Source organism: Typopeltis vanoorti, chromosome 1 (genome assembly GCF_054136105.1).
Source record: "Typopeltis vanoorti isolate ZY-2024b chromosome 1, IOZ_Tvanoo_1.0, whole genome shotgun sequence".
Lineage (NCBI taxonomy): Eukaryota > Metazoa > Arthropoda > Arachnida > Uropygi > Thelyphonidae > Typopeltis > Typopeltis vanoorti.
This window is the reverse complement of record NC_143549.1, coordinates 180355001-180373487: the sequence shown is the minus strand read 5'-3', so window position 1 is coordinate 180373487 and position 18487 is coordinate 180355001. Positions and strand designations below refer to the sequence as shown.

At 36.1% G+C, this 18487-nt stretch overlaps 1 protein-coding gene across 1 annotated transcript in view; it reads left to right on the top strand.

The window, feature by feature from the left end:
- Positions 1–18487, top strand: part of Megf8 (multiple EGF like domains 8) — a 752012-nt gene that overhangs the window by 664370 nt on the left and 69155 nt on the right. Inside the window, exon 34 of the mRNA XM_090404705.1 lies at positions 9301–9446. Coding sequence (XP_090260831.1) covers positions 9301–9446 — 146 coding nt within the window. The remainder of the gene's footprint in view (positions 1–9300; positions 9447–18487) is intronic.

The window sequence follows — 18487 nt, the reverse complement described above, 5'->3', positions numbered from 1 at the left end:
TGTAGACTAAAATATACAAACATTATTCAAGAAAAAATGAAAGAGTTTGAGAACAGGAATCAAACCTTGAAGATTCAGTGGCAAGCTCTGAAGGAAACATTGATTCTGCCAGAGAGGCATGTGGTGAGGTTGTCTGCAAGGATAGAAAAATCATAACTCCCTGGTGAATACAGGAAGTTAAAGAGGCAGTAAAGGAAAAGAAGAAAGCATATCAAAAGTTCCTGGAAAATAAGTCAGCATGTACTCTTAGAGAGTACAGAGACAAATGTAAGAAAGCTAAACACTGTGTAAAACTAGCTACACAAAAGTCATGGGAAGACCATAGAAAATAAATATCAAGAAGGTGGTAAGATATTCTGGAGGTTGTTGAAGAAGCTCAGAAATGGAGGAAAGAGTGCTGTAAAAGGAATTACAGAATGATAAAGGTGATATGAAAACAGGAGAAAAAGATATCCTTGAAGTATGGAGTAATTACTTCAAAAAATTGCTAAATGAAACTAGCAGTGATGACAGCACAGTGATAAAAAACACTGACCAGGCATGCAGTCAGGAATACATATCCATGCTTGAAGTAGAAAAAGCCATCAAATGCTTAAAATGTGGAAAGGCAGCAGGAGTAGATGATATTAGAGCAGAAATGCTCAAGTATGGTGGTATAAAAGTTGTATAGTGGCTACACTGCATAGTTCAGAGGGCCTAGACAGAAGGACAAATTCCAGATGATTGGAGCTCTACTCCAATCATCTGGAGTTCTACTCCAATTTTTATATATAGTACCTATATATAAAGGGTGTCCCAAAATTCATGCAAGAGTTAAATTTAGTGCCATTTGTGCGGTAAAGTGTTGCCAACAAGAAAAAAAAAGACAGCGAGACAGCTGACAGTTCAGGGTTATTAAAAATGGAGCACTACACGAAAGAACAACGCATTTTCATCGTTGAGTAATATTTTAAAAATAATGAAGGTTTGGCAGATACAGTTCGCAATTTTCATACAAAATATGGTCGGAATAGTGATTTAACTTCATCAACTGTGAAAAAATTAATTAAAAAATTCAAGGAAACTGGATCAATTAGTGATCTTATACACTCTGGCCATCCTTCAACAAGTCGTTCAACAGAAAACATCGAAGCAGTTCGTGAGAGTGTTGCTGAGAGTCCAGGAACATCAATTCGGCACTGTGGTCTTGAATTGGGCATTTCGAGAAGCTCTCTACAGCATATTCTCACGAAAGATTTGCATCTTTATGCTTACAAAGTTCAATTGACTCAAGAACTGAAGCCTACTGACACACACACAGTGAAGAGAGTTCTTTGAATGGATTATGGAACAACAACAACAACAAGTGGATGCTTATTTTTCGAACAAAATCATCTTCAGCGATGAGGCTCATTTTCATCTTGATGGCTTCGTTAATCGACAAAATTGTTGCATTTGGGGTTCAGAAAATCCACAAGTGATTGTTGAGAAACAAATGCATCCACAACGACGTATCACTGTTTGATGCGGATTTTGGGCTGGAGGCATCATCGGTCCATTCTTCTTCGAAAATGCAGCTGGTAAGGCAATAACAGTTAATGGTGCTTGTTATCGCGACATGATAATCCAGTTTTTTGGGCCTAAATTGCAAGATATGGATGTGGACGACATGTGGTTTCAACAAGACGGTGCCACATGCCATACAGCCTGAGAAACAATTCAATTACTGCATGAGTCATTTCCTGGTTGTGTAATTTCCCGTTTTGGTGATCAGAATTGGCCACCCAGATCATGTGACATAACGCCGTTGGACTTTTTTCTTTGGGGTTTTTTGAAGTCTAAAGTTTATGCCAACAAGCCCATGACCACCCATGCCTTGAAGGAAGAAATTGAGCGCTGTATCAGCGTATTTACATTTATGTAAATACGCTGATACAGCGCTCAATTTTTGCATAAATGTACAATTGTACATTTATGCAAAACAGTCATGGAAAATTTCGACAAACAGTGCATATGTGCCAGCAAAGCCGTGGAGACCATTTATCCGATATGCTATTCCATGCATAACCCTATACTGTATACATTACGAATCAATAACAAATTACAATTTTTAATTAAAAACCTGTGTTTTCTATCAAAATTACTTCTTGCGTGAATTTTGGGACACCCTGTAAAAAGGGAAATAAAACTGATTGTGAGAATTACAGAGGTATTTCTCTATTGAGTGTTCCTGGTAAGATTTATGCCTGTATACTTCAGAAATGATTGAGAAGGATTGTGGAAGAGAAGCTTGGTGAGGAACAAGCAGGATTCAGGCCAAATAAAGGCTGTCAGGATCAGATATTCACTTTATGACAAATAGTTGAAAAGTCATTTGAATATAACAAAGATCTGTATTTAAGTTTTGTAGATTTGGTGAAAGCACCTTGTTATATGCTTTATTGTGGATCTTGTGGATCACCATACAACCGTATGGTGATCAACTGACGCCATATGGTTGTATGGTGTCAGTGGATCATTATATCAACTTAGTCTTTATTTGAGTTGTAAGTCAGCAGTTAGAATTGAAGAAAGTACAGGGAGATGGTTTAATCTTAAATCTGGTGTCACACAAGGATGTACGTTATCTATATGGATTACATTATGAAGGAAAGTGGTATTAAACCTGATATCAAAATTGGAAGTGTCAATTTCAGCTCCTTGCTTTATGCAGATGATGTTATACTTCTAAATAAATCTGCTACAAGTCTGCAAGATTCCCTGACTAAATTGAATAACTGTTGTGATAGATATGGTATGAAGATCAGCAATAACAAGACAAAGATAATGAAAATAGGCTGAAGCATTGAAAATATCAGCTGCATTGTGAATAGAGAACCTATATTATTATTATTATTATTATTATTATTCCTGATACCTCCAAGGAGTCTGAAGACTCATCGCGGGAGGACATCTTCAACTCTCTCTACACCTTACCTCTACTACGAATCAACGCCATCTACCGCCCACCTCCAACACCACCACAACTAGTAATTTTTGTCTGTAAATTGCGTGTGTTCTGAAGGGCCGATTTGTATGTATGCGGGATGAAAAACCCGAGTTTCCGGGAGAAAAAACCCTGCTACCTCCGTATGAGATCGGCTAACTCACCATCGATTGAAATCGACCAGATAAAGATTCCTCCCGTCGCGACGAGAATCGAACTTAGGCCTATTCCAATCGAAGGGCGCAATGTACCGTCGTTCTTCCAATTGCGCTACGGAGGCGCTAGTAAAACATTTCAGCTACTTAGGAATGATTTTTAGTGAAGATGGTAAAATAAATATGGAAATAGACAACAGATTCAACAAAGCTGGTATGGTAGGAAAGTCAACTGAATAAATTTATATGGAATATGAGAGAAATTAGTCAAAACGCTAAATTAGCTGTATACAAGACAGTGTTCAAACCAATTTTAACTTATAGATCCTAGAGCTGGGTCAGAAGTAAAACACTTGACCAAAGACTAGAGAATGCAGATATGAGAGTCCTGAGAAAGATTAGGGGCATGAACAGATGGCATCAATGGCAATGTTATATTAAAAACGAGGATATTATGAAAGAACTTGACATTGTCAACATCCAGGAATGCATTAGCAGAACTAATCTCAGGTGGTATGGTCACTTAAGCAGAATGGACGAGGAAAGATTAGCCAAACAAGTGTTCTCTGCCAGGTTGGCAGGAAAAAGACCTAGAGGAAGACCAAGATATTGGTGGATTGATACGGTAAAAAGTGCCTTAGAAGATAGATATATAAATATAAGATCTGACAATGTTGTAGCTTTGGCAGAAAATTGTAGGTAGGAAGTTAGTAATGATGTCAGTTTTTCATGTAGTACTATCATATCCTGTACACCCCTTGAGTGTAAATGTCAGGAATTTGATGATGATGATGTAAAGTGACACCTTGTGTGAAGTAGGAAATCTAGCTTCTTTTGGATACCATGGAGCCAGTACCTTTATTATGTTTATGCCATGAAAGATTAGTGGGGTAGAGTTGTCCCAAAAAGAGACATCGTCATCTTGTCCAGAGATTTAAGTATTGTTATGATGTGTTGTTTCAAAATCTACAAATTGTTTACTAGAAAAAATTTGCGATCTGCTTCTAGAAGTAGATAGTTCAGAAGTTTGGTTGATTTGTGTCAGTAGATATATGTGTGTGATATATAGAAAGGCTTAGATATTGGCTATTATTCTTGTTTCCAGTATCTTTATGGTATCGATTCACAATAAATATGGTAATATTTCATTTTATTAAGTTGTTGATATTTAGATGAATTTCAAACTATGAGCCTCACAGCACAAAATACTTGTTATAGAAGCACTTAAGTAATTGTGGAAACACTCAATATGTAATGAAATAAAAAGGAACAAATGTTCTTTCTTGGTGTAATCTAGGACTCAGTATAAGGTAGTCTGTGGTCATTTTTTGCCTGAGTGCTCTCAAATTTTAAATGAATTAATGCTGCCATACTTGGTGAGGTTCAGGAAATGCTGTATTGCTAATGCTGAAAAACTCTGTTGGACTTTACATAATACCATGCTTTTTTTTTTTTGTCTATTTATCCTTGTGTAAAGGTGTGTGTGCAGTCTGCTAATCCTGACCACATAATGATGGGACATGTATTTCTTAATATTCTGCAAGGCAGATATTAACAGCTTTTCTTATCTCTCTCTCTATAAGGTCAAGTTTCAAGTGCAAAATACTTTACACACACACACACACACACACACACACACACACACACACACACACTAGGGGGGACTCGCCCCCCCAGTTCCAGGCTGGTAAGCTGGTAAGACAAAAAACGTGACATAAAAACATTTCAAATTTCAGCTTATCTTTTTATATATATAGAGTAGATATACATCATGTATGAAAAGATGAAAATTAAATTGGTCTTAGGAGAACAGATAAGGATTGCTAGCTTCATGAGTAGTTTAAAAGTAGTCTTCTCAAACCAGCTTATCTATTTTTTGAGAAAGAACCTTGCCAAAAACCTTCATTAATAATCTACATATGATATGGAACCCATAGTTATGACATGTTTATTCAAGTAAGCGTGGATAGGCTTATGTGTTCGTCAGACATGTTATGATAGGTTTCACGGTATAAAAAGAACACAGATGGTTAAGACAATAACTATTTATTAACTTAACAGCTAATATTTCGCTGGTATTATATCCAGCATCTTCAGAGCACACAACGCAAAGTTTGTTACAAAGGCAAGACAACCACAATCCGGTGTAACAGTGGGGACAGTATAAGTGATTGCAGCGTGCAACACAAGACTAAAGTCCTAATATGGCACCATCTAGGTAAAAAAAAAAAAAAAAAAAAAAAAAAAAAAATCAAGATTTGAAATAGTAGTCCAAATGATAAAAAATAAAAGTAATAAATATTAATTTGGTCTTAGGATGACTGTCTCCCAAATCTTTGGTAGATTTATACAGCCATACTTGTTAAGGTTTGGGGTATGTTTCAAGGCTTCTGTTGTTTCCAGAAACAACCTCTCTGACTTTTAGAAGCTTCTGTGTATTACTTTTGTTTCTTTCCAATTGATCCTGTGTGCAGGGGTATCCAAAGCATGGTCTGCTAGACCCGACTTACCATAGCGAAAGTGTCGGATATATTTTTTGTGTTCACTGAGGCGGATGTCCACATTTCTTCCTGTCTGTCCGTAGTAGGCTTGATGGCAAGAACAGGGCACTTCATAGACACCAGGATGTGATAAAGGAGTGCATTTGTTCTTAGGTGAACGGATGAGAGTTGCTAATTTTTTATATGAACCTTAAAATTTATAAACATTTTTATTTAAACCTTATAAAAAATTAGCAACTCTCATCCGTTCACCTAAGAACAAATGCACTCCTTTATCACATCCTGGTGTCTATGAAGTGCCCTGTTCTTGCCATCAAGCCTACTACGGACAGACAGGAAGAAATGTGGACATCCGCCTCAGTGAACACAAAAAATATATCCGACACTTTCGCTATGGTAAGTCGGGTCTAGCAGACCATGCTATGGATACCCCTGCACACAGGACCAATTGGAAAGAAACAAAAGTAATACACAGAAGCTTCTACAAGTCAGAGAGGTTGTTCCTGGAATCAACAGAAGCCTTGAAACATACCCCAAACCTTAACAAGTATGGCTGTATAAATCTACCAAAGATTTGGGAGACAGTCATCCTAAGACCAAATTAATATTTATTACTTTTATTTTTTATCATTTGGACTACTATTTCAAATCTTGATTTTTTTTTTTTTTTTTACCTAGATGGCGCCATATTAGGACTTTAGTCTTGTGTTGCACGCTGCAATCACTTATACTGTCCCCACTGTTACACCGGATTGTGGTTGTCTTGCCTTTGTAACAAACTTTGTGTTGTGTGCTCTGAAGATGCTGGATATAATACCAGCGAAATATTAGCTGTTAAGTTAATAAATAGTTATTGTCTTAACCATCTGTGTTCTTTTTATACCGTGAAACCTATCATAACATGTCTGACGAACACATAAGCCTATCCACGCGTATAAATATTCTTCACGGAGATAACATCGTACGTAAGGCACGACAATACGGTAAGTGGAAAGTAAAATTGGCGCGGCAGCTGAACAGGTTAGTCTTCTTAAAAAGGTGCCAAGATACCAAATTGATACCAGACTGTATAAAAATTAGGGACAAGTTTCACTCGGCCAAAGCCCAACGTATTTATAAAAGAGCGAGTTTAGCACTATTACGGGAACAGGTATACGCTACTTGCCGAGAACTTTCAAAAATAAATTCCTCGATCAGTGTACTTCGTGATACATTACCTGACATTTTGAACCCGCAACTATGGGAGAATTTGGATAGAATCTCCGACTCTACAGCCAATAAAGAATTTACTAAAGTTAAAAACCGACACCAGAAAAAATTTGAAATCCTCCAGCAATGCAATGTTACACAGCGGCCGCATTTTCATCAAGATGGCGTTGTTGTGAACCTATCATCGACAACCTTATCCAAAGAGGCCACCAGTGCATTAAGTCTTGGACACAATTTTGCTGTTACTCCAAAAGATGTGCCTAAAACCAAAATAATGGCTTCCATTGAACTGGGATTCACGACTTGCCTCCAGCCATAGCCAATAATATTAGGTTAGACGTGGCCAATATCCTTATCCATTCTAACCCTCCCAAAAATAATATCCCGCATAAAGAAATAATAGCTCTAAAAGAACTATGCAATAATAACAACATTACAATAACCAAATCAGACAAAGGAAATGCCACTGTAGTTATGGATACAACAGAATATGAAAGCAAAATGCATGCACTACTCCAAGACCAGTCTACATATATCAAGATCCCACCAACTCACAAAAGAATAAGGTGTGCAAGTTACTGAACAAAATCACTTCCTGGCCTAAAGAAATTGTCAAAAAAACTTAAACCATACACGTTAAAGCACCCAGAATATATGGTGCTCCAAAAATACACAAACAAGGTACACCTTTACGTCCTATTGTAGATAGTATAAACAGTCCTACATATAAATTAGCCAAACATTTAGCAAAATTACTAACCACTTACACAAACAACTCTCCCTCTTTTGTTAAAAATTCTACCCACCTAAAAAGTATTTTAGAAAACCACACCTTAAAGAGTTCAGACCTAATGGTGAGTTTTGATATCACCTCATTATTCACTAATGTACCATTGATTGAAACACTTAACTTACTAAATTCACAATTTCCCCCAGATATATTCCAGCTATTTAAATTCACAGTACAGGCAGGTTATTTTACATGGAAAGGGAAAATATACAAACAGTTAGATGGGACAGCTATGAGTTCACCTCTTTCTCCCCCCCTCTTAGCCAACTTCTACATAGAACATCTGGAAAAATTAGCTATCAACACAGCCACTCTCAAACCTAGCCTCTGGCTACGCTATGTTGACGATGTGTTTGCCATTTGGCCACATGGCCCAGACACATTGAATACATTTTTAGTGCATCTAAATAGCCAGCATCCTAAAATCCACTTTACAATGGAACTAGAAGCCAATGACAGCCTGCCTTTCTTGGACACACTGATCACACGTCTTCCAGAAGGTTCCTTATCATTTTCTGTTTACAGAAAACCCACACATACAGGGAGATACTTACACATACAATCACACCATCACCCTTCTCAACAATATGGTATCTTAAAAACACTAACCCATAGAGCTAGAGCAATCTGTTCCAATGACATTGCTCTCACTGCTGAACTTTCTCACCTACGTCAAACCTTCTTAAACAATGGTTATAATCCCCGTAAAATAGATAACATACTAAATGCTACCCATAAATCCCCCCCCCCATCTACCACAGAAGACTACAACAAAACAATCACCATCCCATACATTAAAGGCACATCTGAAAAGATATCTAGGGTGCTTAACAAACACCAATTACGCACAGTATTTAAACCTTATAAAAAATTAGCAACTCTCATCCATTCACCTAAGGACAAATGCACTCCTTTATCACATCCTGGTGTCTATGAAGTGCCCTGTTCTTGCCATCAAGCCTACTACGGACAGACAGGAAGAAATGTGGACATCCGCCTCAGTGAACACAAAAAATATATCCGACACTTTCGCTATGGTAAGTCGGGTCTAGCAGACCATGCTTTGGATACCGCTGCACACAGGATCAATTGGAAAGAAACAAAAGTAATACACAGAAGCTTCTACAAGTCAGAGAGGTTGTTCCTGGAATCAACAAAAGCCTTGAAACATACCCCAAACCTTAACAAGTATGGCTGTATAAATCTACCAAAGATTTGGGAGACAGTCATCCTAAGACCAAATTAATATTCATTACTTTTATTTTTTATCATTTGGACTACTATTTCAAACCTTGATTTTTTTTTTTTTTTTTACCTAGATGCGCCATATTAGGACTTTAGTCTTGTGTTGCACGCTGCAATCACTTATACTGTCCCCACTGTTACACCGGATTGTGGTTGTCTTGCCTTATTCAAGTAAGGTTGGAAGTGAAGGTTATAGCTAGAGGCAGGGAAAAAAGCTGATTTTCTTTGAAATAAGAGTGCTAAAGCAATAATCAGATCAAAAATTGTCCAGATTCTTGTTTTCTACCTTGCTCTACAATTTAATGGCTTCATTATTGTATCCAGTATTAAATTTCACATCAACCTAGTTTTTATTCATTATGAGTAACCAGAAAGTTTCTCTTGATTGATAAACTCATTAATAGTAATATATTGTTATGATTTCTTTATATTCAGATGACTGACTTAATGGATGTAAAAGAAGGTGCTATGGATGTTGCTATCTGTTTAAATTGTCAGAATAACACTAAAGGAGATCGTTGTGAAGAATGTGTATCTGGATATTTTAAGGCTCGAGAGTCCATCAAGGATGGTTGCAGATTGTGAGTTTTGATTTTTTTTTACTCTGTTATTGTAATTGATAACAGATGTTGATAATATTTGCGTTTGAATCACAAACTCAATTTAAAACAAAGTAAAGCAGTTTTATTTCTGATGCTTCAAAAATATGCTGATAAACCTAACTCTTTACTTTGTGGGTTTTTATGAATAGATTTTTGTTAATTTTTACAGGTTAATGTAAAAATTATAATTATAATTATTGTATTACTATTTACAGCATAATAACCAACCTCTCATGTATAGAATCATCATTTAAAAAAAAAAATGTGATACAGGGGCAAGTTTCACTGGTTCTCTAGGAATGGTTGGTAAATTTAAAAAAATTAGAGCTCTAAAGAAAGCAGACAGGAGAAAAAAGAAGGAAAAGCTTACAGAATACACACACACATACACAGTATATGCTGTATATATATGGTGTCTAGAAGTTCCAATTTCCCTTATATGATATATTGATGTAATGCATCTGCATTAAATCAACTCCTTTATCACAGCAGAGTATAGTTCATTTCCTCTGTCTGACAATTGTTATTTGTGCTTAGTTCTGAGGTTTTATGGTGGAAATTAAATTGGAACCATTGAGGACCCGTGAGTAGTTCACCACCTAGGAATCGTGTCATTCTGGAACACTCATATAATAATGATATATTGCACTGGGGTACTATCCTATTGCTGTCACATCATCTTTTGTGCCTAGAGTTTCAAATCGTCAGCCAAACTGGTTGCCTAATGTGTTCAGTATGTGTGCTGATTGATCAACAGAAACAAGATTCCACATTTTATTGAAAAATTCCACATAATACCAACTGCTAATATCTGCTTACATCATCATCACTGCACAAGTCGGTGGCATTCTATCTCCTCAAATAATGTGGATCTCTTTTTGTTTGAAAATAATATATTTTGCAAATCATTACTGTGATATATCATACCTTCATCACTAACGAGTACTTTACAGGATGGCAGCATTAAGTATTTTTAACAACTACTCATCTGATGGCTCAGTCTTGGTCTGCAAGTTCACTGACAAACTGTGCATAGCCAGCACATTTACAAACACTTGAAATATCTTGTGGGTATGCACAGTGCTTAGTGTTAAACTCCTTAGATCTCTTTCTTGTAAATGCCGTAAGCCTGAAATTAGATTATGGCTGTCTGACTTGAACAAAGAAGTTTTACTTGCTTGACTCTGCATCTCACACATTTCTTCCTTTTGAGTAGCGATAACATGCTGCTCGCACGCATGTATATGTGTTTTGTAATGCCATACACACCATTTGTCACATTTTGAATGACTCTCCTCATTTCATTAATGAATGCAGATATTATTTTATCTGTATTCATAAGCTGCCTAAGCCCTGTATGCTTAGGCAGATTTTATCAGGCTCAACAAATGTTTCTTTTGTTTTTAAATTTTTAAACTCCCGAATTTATAGTATCCCGAAAGAGGAAGGTCACTAGTAGTGTACTGCAGTGACAGTTTTGGGACCATTGTTGTTGTTCCATTAATGATATTGGAATGGGTTTAACTAGTGATATGCAGCTCTTTACAGATGATGCAAAATTGGGGAGAGTAGTGTAGAGTCAAGCAAATGTTATGGCCTCCCAGGAGGACTTGAATAGATTACATGAATAGGAAGATAAATGGAACTTGTACTGACAGTTCCATTTATCTTGTACTGACTATTCCAGCTATCAAAACTTTACACGTTTTGCAAAGTGTAAGGTTTTGAGATTAGGTAAGAAATTATGGAATGCAAAGTATATACTTGGTGGGGAAACTTTAAAGGAAGTAGAGGAGATGAGAGATCTGGGTGGGGTGGGGAGGGTAGTGGTGGTGGAGGACGAGGACCAGAAATTCAGGAGCCAATTGAGTAAGTCACATCGGATAAAAAATGACAATAATGAAGAGGAACCTGACATGCAGAAATAAAGAGGTTATGATATCATTATATAAGGCCTTGATCAGGCCTCATATGGATTATTTTGCACAGATTTGGTTGTTGCCTGGTTTTGATGGTGATCAGGATATGTTAGAAATGGTTAAGAGACGATTCACAAAGGTGGTCAGTGATATTTGGAATGTGAGGACAGATTGAGAGAATGTAAATTACAAAGCTTCATGAATAGGAAGAAAGGGGGTGGGATATGATTGAGACATATAAGCTAGTCAGGGGTTGATATGGAGAAGATTTTTCATGGAATGGGAGATGGGATGGAACAAGAGAAAACTGTATAATCACTGAAAACTACAAAGAGGGTGTGAGCATAGGAGTGAGGAGAAGGTTCTTTGCATGCAGAGTGGTTGGTGAGTAGAATGTATTGCCTGAGTGTGTTGTGAATGTAAACACGTTGAATCAGTTTAAGGCATGGTTGGATGAGCATTGTGTGCAATAGTATGTACCTCCCACTATGAAGTTACTTCACACACAAACTTTGTTTGCTTACACTTGTATAAAGGATTAAACCAAGAATATAATTTCTTGGCATCTTTAATTTTTAGTGTAACCAAGTGGAAAAACGTTCAGCATCTGTCTGTAATCCAGAGTATGTTAATAATAAAGCGTGACATTTTGACTACTTGTATATGGAAATATCAGCTGCATTACTTCAATCTTGGTATCACTTCTGTGTAGTGTCCCTTCCTATAATGCGTAGCATTATACATGTCCATAAGGACATGTATAATGTCCTTATATCTCTATAATGTCCTGGTATCTCTTAATGCAAAGCATTAAGAGATACCAGGGCAAGTGATGTGCAGTCATTAGCCTCTGTATACGAGTTGCTAAGTCATGAAGTTACTTCACACACAAACTTTGTTTGCTTACACTCGTATAAAGAATTAAACCAAGAATATAATTTCTTGGCATCTTTAATTTATAATATAACCAAGCGGAAAAACTTTCAACATCTGTCTCTAATCCAGAGTATTTTAATAATAAAGCGTGACACGTTTTGGCTACTTGTATATAGAAATATCAACTGCATTACTTCAATCTTGGTATCATTTCTTTGTAGTGGCCCTTCCTATAATGCGTAGCATTATACATGTCCATAAGGCCATGTGCTTTGCATTAAGGGATGCTAAGCAAGTGATGTGAAGTCATTAACTTCTGTATATGAGTTGCCAAGTCTACTTCGCACACAAACTTTGTTTGCTTACACTCGTATAAAGGATTAAACCAAGAATATAATTTCTTGGCATCTTTAATTTATAATATAACCAAGTGGAAAACTTTCAACATATATCTCTAACCCAGAGTATTTTAATAATAAGGTGTGACACATTTTGGCTACTTATATATAAAAAAAAAAAAAAAATAATAATAATAAATAATTATCTTGAATTAAGTTCTTCGAGAACAAATAAAATGTCGACTAAGTGATTAGAAACAATTAGCATAGAAAAAATGATAATGACATTGATTTTCCAAGGTCACTATTTAAGTGAAGAAAGTATGATAGAATCTCTTCTTTTTTCCTGCCATTACAAACTATAATCATACAAAAAAGAAGTATAAAAAAAATAATAATTGGGAGGTATTTAGTCTATCTAATATAACTAAGATTCCAGTTACCACTAACACAGCAAGGAACTGCATTTCTTGTTATGGGTAACTGACACACATCTATAAACGAGAGTTAATCTGGTTAAGTGTTCTCCTCAGCATGGAGGATTATTGTACCTTGTAATGCATATGATATCCAACTTACACCTCTTATCTGTGCTCTTTCAACACATCGAAATCGCATCCAGGTGTGACACGTTTTGGCTACTTGTATATAAAAAATAATACTAATAATAAAATAATAATGCTGGATGTGTATATATATATATGTGTGTGTGTGTGTGTGTGTGTGTGTGTGTACATCCAAAAAGTGGATGTATATTTTTTGCAGAATGATTTGAATCAGCTAGAATTGTGGGCATGGGAAAATGGATGCCAGTTCAATGTCAGTAAATGTAAAGTCATTCACTTCGTCGTGATTAGATATTGAATGTCGTATTATATTGGTGGGATTAGGCTAGAAGAAACTGATGAGGCTAGGGATCTTGGAGTGTTAATAGATAGGAAGTTGAAGTTCAGGGGTCATGCGGCAAAGATTGCAAATTCAACTCAGAAGATAATTGCAATGCTGAAACAAATGTTCACATGTAAAGATAAGGATATTATTTTGCCTCTTTACAAGGCCTTGATAAAACCTCACTTTGACTATTGTGCGCATGTCTGGTGTCCTGGTTTCAGTTGTGATTTTGATATATTGGAGAGAGTACAAAGGAGAGTATAATAAATTTAGTTTAATCCTTTATCCAAGTGTAAGCAAACAAAGTTTGCACCTGAAAGTATCTTCAGGACTGGGGTAAGGTTGTCGAACCAAGTCTAACCAAGTGAAAAATAACCTTTCAATACAAAGGAGAGTGTTAAAAATGATATCAGGATTGTGGAATACTGCTTATGAAGACAGATTGAGACTGCAGACATTTGTAGACTGCAGACACTAGCAAACACGAGATATAGAAGAGATATGATTGACCCTTTCAGAAGTTTGTAAGTCTCATGCTGGATTTCAATTGATGGAATTTTTCAATTTCAATTTATGGAGCATAGGGAAATGACAAGAGGGCATCCTTGGAAGCTAAGAATGAATGCAGCTAAGAAGGGAGTGAGGGCTAGATTTTTCTCTCATAGGGTGGTATGTGATTGGAATGGATTGCCATTGGATGTTGTGAGTGCAAGCAGTGTGAATGAATTCAAGAATAACTATGATAGGTGGTGTGTGTGTAGCCTCCCTCTCTGAGTCCCTGACTCTCTGGAGGTCTCTCTTAATAATAATAATAATATATATATATATATATATATATATATATATATATATATTGTTGTAATCAGGATTGACTCGGGATGTATACATTTATAAAATTAAAATTTAAATGACTAGAACCCAAGAAAGTATAACAAAAAACTTTAATAAATCACGACTAGTTTCATCGGTGTTCTGACTTCTTCAGGTGAGTAAGAAATAACATAAGACTTATAAAAATAACAAGGTAAAAAACATGGAATTTCCAGCTTAATAAAAAGAAGCAGAATAGTAACAGTCATATTTGAATAGGTGACCGCGTGCTACTGTTGGCATGAGTTGAATGTGTGTGACAGCTAATTTTAGAGCACCAGTATTGGATTACTGCACTATGGGAATCAGGCAAATTGTAGCTTAGATTGTTGTTCAAGTGTGAAGGGTCTAGAACTATTTCTTTGGATTCTATAATTCGTTTTTCAAATTCATCCTTGCATATATATAAATTGGTTGTGCGGTCCCAATCAACTTGGTGTGGCCGTTCTTCGAGGTTAGAGTTTGCAGAGAAGAGAACATGACTGGAAAGGCCGCTCGCTCGTGTTCTACTGTAGGAGATGTCTCGTCTATGTTCCTCAAGACGAAGTGAAATAGATTTATCTGTCTGGCCAAAATAAGAACTATCATAGTCGCACATAACTTTATAAACACCAGGAAAATGCAGTTGATTGTGTTTTGGTTTTGGTCGACTCAGAAAAGAACGAAGTTTTGGCAGAGTAGTACAGTCGGTCTTTATGTTGAATTTCTTCATAATCCTAGATAGTGTGGGGGTAAGAGAGCTGATAAATGGTAACTATATATGAGTGATAGGGTTGGATTCATCTTCTTGGCAAGGTTGTTGGCATGGTCTCAAATGGTTAGTGATGTTACGAGATTAATATCCATTATTTAAGAAGGTTTTTTCAGGAAGTTAAGCTCTGTTTGAAGGTCTTCTTCTGTGGAAGTTATACATCTTGCTCGATGGGCAAGGGTGGAGATGATGCCCAGTTTCTGAGGAGGGAAGTGATGAGAAGAGGCATGCAAATATCTATCAGTGTGGGTGGTTTTTCAAAAAATTGAAAATTTAAGACAGTCAGGAAATCTACTGATCTTTAGATCCAAGAAGGGGAGAATGCCATTAATCTCTCGTTCTGATGTGAATTTAATGTTCTGATGTTGATTATTTAAATGGTTTAGGAAGTTTTGAAGTTCCTCTAAACCATGTTCCCAGATAAGGAAGATGTCCTCAATGTAGCGTAACCACAGTTTATGTTTTAAAGTAGCTATAGAAATAGCTCTCTCTTCAAAATCTTCTCAAAAAATGTTAGCTAAGACTGGGGATAGAGGGCTGCCCATAGCTAACCTGCTTGTTTGTTTATATATTTTATCTTCATAGCTGAAATAGCCGGAATTGATGCAGTGAGTTAGAAGAGCAAATATTTTCTTAGAAACCTTGTCCTTAAGAAGAGTCAGGACTTCATCTGTAGGTACATTCGTAAAAAGAGACACGATGTCAAAACTCACCATTCTGTAAGAGTCTATGAGATTTATATTTTTTTATTTTTGAGATGAAATCGTCAGAGTTTTTGATGAAGGAGAAGGAATTGCCGACTAGATGTTTTAAAGAAGCTGCAAGATATTTAGACAGATTATACGTAAGTGAGTCAATACCTTCCACAATAGGTCTTAAAGGAGTGTAAGCCTTGTGGATCTTAGGCTAGCCGTTAAAACGAGGAATGAGGGGGATGGAGAGAGCGGAGAGATAGTCTTGTGTGTCTAGGAAGTTCAGAAGTAGATTTCAGAAGATTGTTTGTGTGGTTATGAAGTTCTCTTGTGGGATCACTTTCTAGAATAGAATAGGTATCAGAACTTAATAAGTTGTTAATCTTTGAATGATAGTCAGATTTGTCTAAGATTACAGTTGCATTCCCTTTATCAGCAGGTAAGGTAATAATGTTATTGTTGTTACGAAGCTGGTAGATTGCTTTTCTTTCTGTCGGAGATAGATTATCTGTAGGACGACGACTGTTGTTCATAGTAAAGATGGCATCGATCCTAAGTAGATTCGCAGTTTTGTTTTGGTAACTGCGCAGCTGCCTTTTCAACTTTTGTAAGAAAGAGTTCTTTAGGAATGGAGGTCGGAGAAGGAACGAAGTTAAGACCCAAAACACAACCAACTGCATTTTCCTGGTGTTTATAAAGTTATGTGCGACTATGATAGTTCTTATTTTGGCCAGACAGATAAATCTATTTCACTTCGTCTTGAGGAACATAGACGTGACATCTCCTACAGTAGAACATGAGCGAGCGGCCTTTCCAATCATGTTCTCTTCTCCGCAAACTCTTACCTCGAAGAACGGCCACACCAAGTTGATTGGGACCACACAACCAATTTATATATATGCAAGGATGAATTTGAAAAACGAATTATAGAATCCAAAGAAATAGTTCTAGACCCTTCACACCTGAACAACAATCTAAGCTACAATTTGCCTGATTCCCATAGTGCAGTAATCCAATACTGGTGCTCTAAAATTAGCTGTCACACACATTCAACTCATGCCAACAGTAGCACGTGGTCACCTATTCAAATATGACTGTTACTATTCTGCTTCTTTTTATTAAGCTGGAAATTCCATGTTTTTTACCTTGTTATTTTTATAAGTCTTATGTTATTTCTTACTCACCTGAAGAAGTCAGAACACCGATGAAACTAGTCGTGATTTATTAAAGTTTTTTGTTATACTTTCTCGGGTTCTAGTCAGTTAAATTTTAATTTTATATATATATATATATGTGTGTGTGTGTGTGTGTGTGTGTGCGTGTGTGTGTGTGTGCGCCGGCCTTGTTGGCGTATCCGCTCTCCGGCCAAGAGGCTGTGGGTTCAAATCCTGCGTAGGCATGGATGTTTGTGATTGTCTTCATACATTCATTCACACAAGCATAGATCCACTCTCCCGATATGGACTGAGTCACCATGGGAGTAGTAGACCCAAAACTTCCCTCAATGGGAGCGGCCTTCACCCTGCAATGGGTAGAAAAATAGGCTGTTCATCATCATCATGATGAACAGCTCATGCCATCTCTTTCCTGGTCTTCCGATTCTTCTTTTTCCACTTATTTTGTATCTGTATAATATTTTTGGTAGTCTGCTGTTGCCTATTCGATTTAATGTTTTAGCCATTTTTGTTTATACTGTCTTATGTAGTAATTAATTAGTTTTATTTTCAGGGATTGTAAGATTTCTTCATTTGTTTTATGGTCCCACTTGGTATATCCAGCTGTTTTTTTTTTGTTTTGTTTTGTTTTGAGGAACTTCATTTCTGCTGTTTGAATTCGTTTTTCATCTTTCCATTTTATAGTCCATGTTTTGCTTCCGTATAGTAGAGGTAGTTTTGACAAGATGCTATATAGTCTGATTCTAGTGTGTTTTTGTACTGGGGATGGCTTAAATATATGCCATTTACTTTGACAAAGTTTGATATTTTAGTGTCTATGTCTTTTTCTTCTTTGTATGATAGATCACATCCCAAGTATCTGAAAGTATTTACTTGTTCTAATATTTTATTATCTGTCACTATTTTACTTCTTATTGGGTTTTTCCTTTGAATGCCATTATTTTTGTTTTTTTCCTTAGATATTGTTTTGAGATATCATTTAATGATTTTAATTATCTTTGTATATCATTTTTCTGATGTAGCTAATACTATTTGATCATCTACAAATAGTAGTGTATCTATCTTCATTTGTGGGGTTATTTGTATACCAAATGTTTCCAGATTGTTATAATTTTATTTATATATATATATATATATATATATATATATATATTGAAAAGCAGAGGTGAGAGGGTACATCCCTGTTGTTCTCCTCTTGATATATCTTTCCATTCTGAGATGTGTTCTAATTTAACTGCTATTTTATTTCCTGTGTATATTTCTTGAATGTATTGTAAAAGTTGGTTTGATATGTTTAAATCGGTTAATATTTTAAACAGTTTTTGTCTACTAATTTTGTCAAAGCCTTTTTTCATAATCAATAAAGGCCACATGTGTTTCTTTTTGAAATTCCCTTTTCTTTTCTATTAATAATTTTAAAGTACAAATTGGATCTATGCAGCATCGGCCTTTTCATAAACCATTTTGTTCTTCTAGTAGTTTGTCCTCTACAATACTGCTTAGTTTCT